Here is a 1,444-nt window from a genome sequence, read left to right on the forward strand (position 1 = left end):
TTAAAAATTAATTTAAAAACTAAAAGTCAAAGACTTCACATGTAATTTACAATATATTATATATATATATATATATATAAAAGTTCATACTTTAATTATTAAATGATAAAGAATATTTTTATCATTTACCTTTTATATATATATATATATATAAAAGTTCATTACTTTTAAATATTAAAGGATAATTGATAAGAATAATTTTATCATTTACCATATATTAAATATATATATAATAAGATTTTTTTATCATTTATCTTTAATTTTGTAAGATCTTAAAGGACAATTAATAATAATATTTTTATTATTATTTGTAATTTTTAATATATTAAAAGATAATTAATAAGAATATTTTTATCATGTATTTACATAATTCACTTTTATTAATATTTGAATAATAATTAGTTTTTCTTGCCTATAATAATTAATGTTCACTATCTTTTTTCAAATTGCTCAAATCTTTAAACCAAACATGGGTAGTACACTTATATAAATAGGAAGGTGATCCAACCACAAACAAAGCATCTATAACAAAACCTAGCGAAAGATGGCTTCCCAAATTCATCATCATTCTAAACAATTCATTCTCATTGTGTTAATGTTCTCTCTATTTTATTTCACGGTTGATTCGACTAGCCGTGTTGGATGGTCGCCAATCAGTAACCCCAATAAACCGAAATTTGTGGTGATTGGAAAGTTCGCGGTATCAGAGCACAACACTGAAGCCAAGACAAATCTTACGTTCGTTAATGTGGTGAAAGGAGACATTGAAGTGACTGACGGTGCCGTTACCGTTACCGAATATCGCCTTGTGATCGCAGCCAAAGATGGAGGTGTCGTTAGTAATTATAAGGTCCTTGTTTCAGAGGAAGGAGAGTTTCAATTACGTAAACTAAGTTATTTTACCAAATTGTAGTAGTCAGTTAATTTAAGACAAATCAATTCAATAATAAAACTAAAATAATTTTTAAAAAAACTGTCTATTTTTGTTATTTATAAATATTTATACAAAGAATTAATTAAATTACTACTTGATAGTAATATCTAGCTAACTATATTCATAGTTCCAAACAATATCTCATTATATATATTATAAATTGCATCAAAAGAGATTTAACCATACAAAATAAGATACACTAAGAAGAACCCTTAACTAATTAAACATGTAAATATAAAAACATTAATCACATTTTAATTTAGAGTATTTTTTTTTAAGTAAGAATCAAATCAAATATATTTGACCTATTAAATAGATTTCTTTAGACTTTTAATTACCCTATCGAAGGCAAAAAAATTCACTTATACAAACCTACCTACACTATTTATAACTAATTAAACTAGTTATATAAATTTATTCCCACTTTAACATATTAATAATATTAATCCAAAAGTTACTCATGAAAGCCCACCCTAATTATAATTGAAGTTGAAAAAGTAATTATGACTG

General features: G+C 24.0%; 1 protein-coding gene across 1 annotated transcript; it reads left to right on the forward strand.

Moving 5' to 3' along the window:
• The first annotated feature begins 544 nt into the window (after positions 1 to 544).
• Positions 545 to 913, forward strand: LOC124944105 (cysteine proteinase inhibitor 1-like). The gene has a single exon (XM_047484609.1). The coding sequence runs from the start codon at positions 545 to 547 to the stop codon at positions 911 to 913; it is 369 nt and encodes a 122-aa protein (XP_047340565.1).
• The last annotated feature ends 531 nt before the right edge of the window (positions 914 to 1,444 follow it).

Source organism: Impatiens glandulifera, chromosome 1 (assembly GCF_907164915.1).
Source record: "Impatiens glandulifera chromosome 1, dImpGla2.1, whole genome shotgun sequence".
Lineage (NCBI taxonomy): Eukaryota > Viridiplantae > Streptophyta > Magnoliopsida > Ericales > Balsaminaceae > Impatiens > Impatiens glandulifera.

Bases quoted from the DNA above. Each gene is read 5' to 3' on its own strand.
- LOC124944105 (XM_047484609.1), top strand. From the start codon at position 545: ATGGCTTCCCAAATTCATCATCATTCTAAACAATTCATTCTCATTGTG.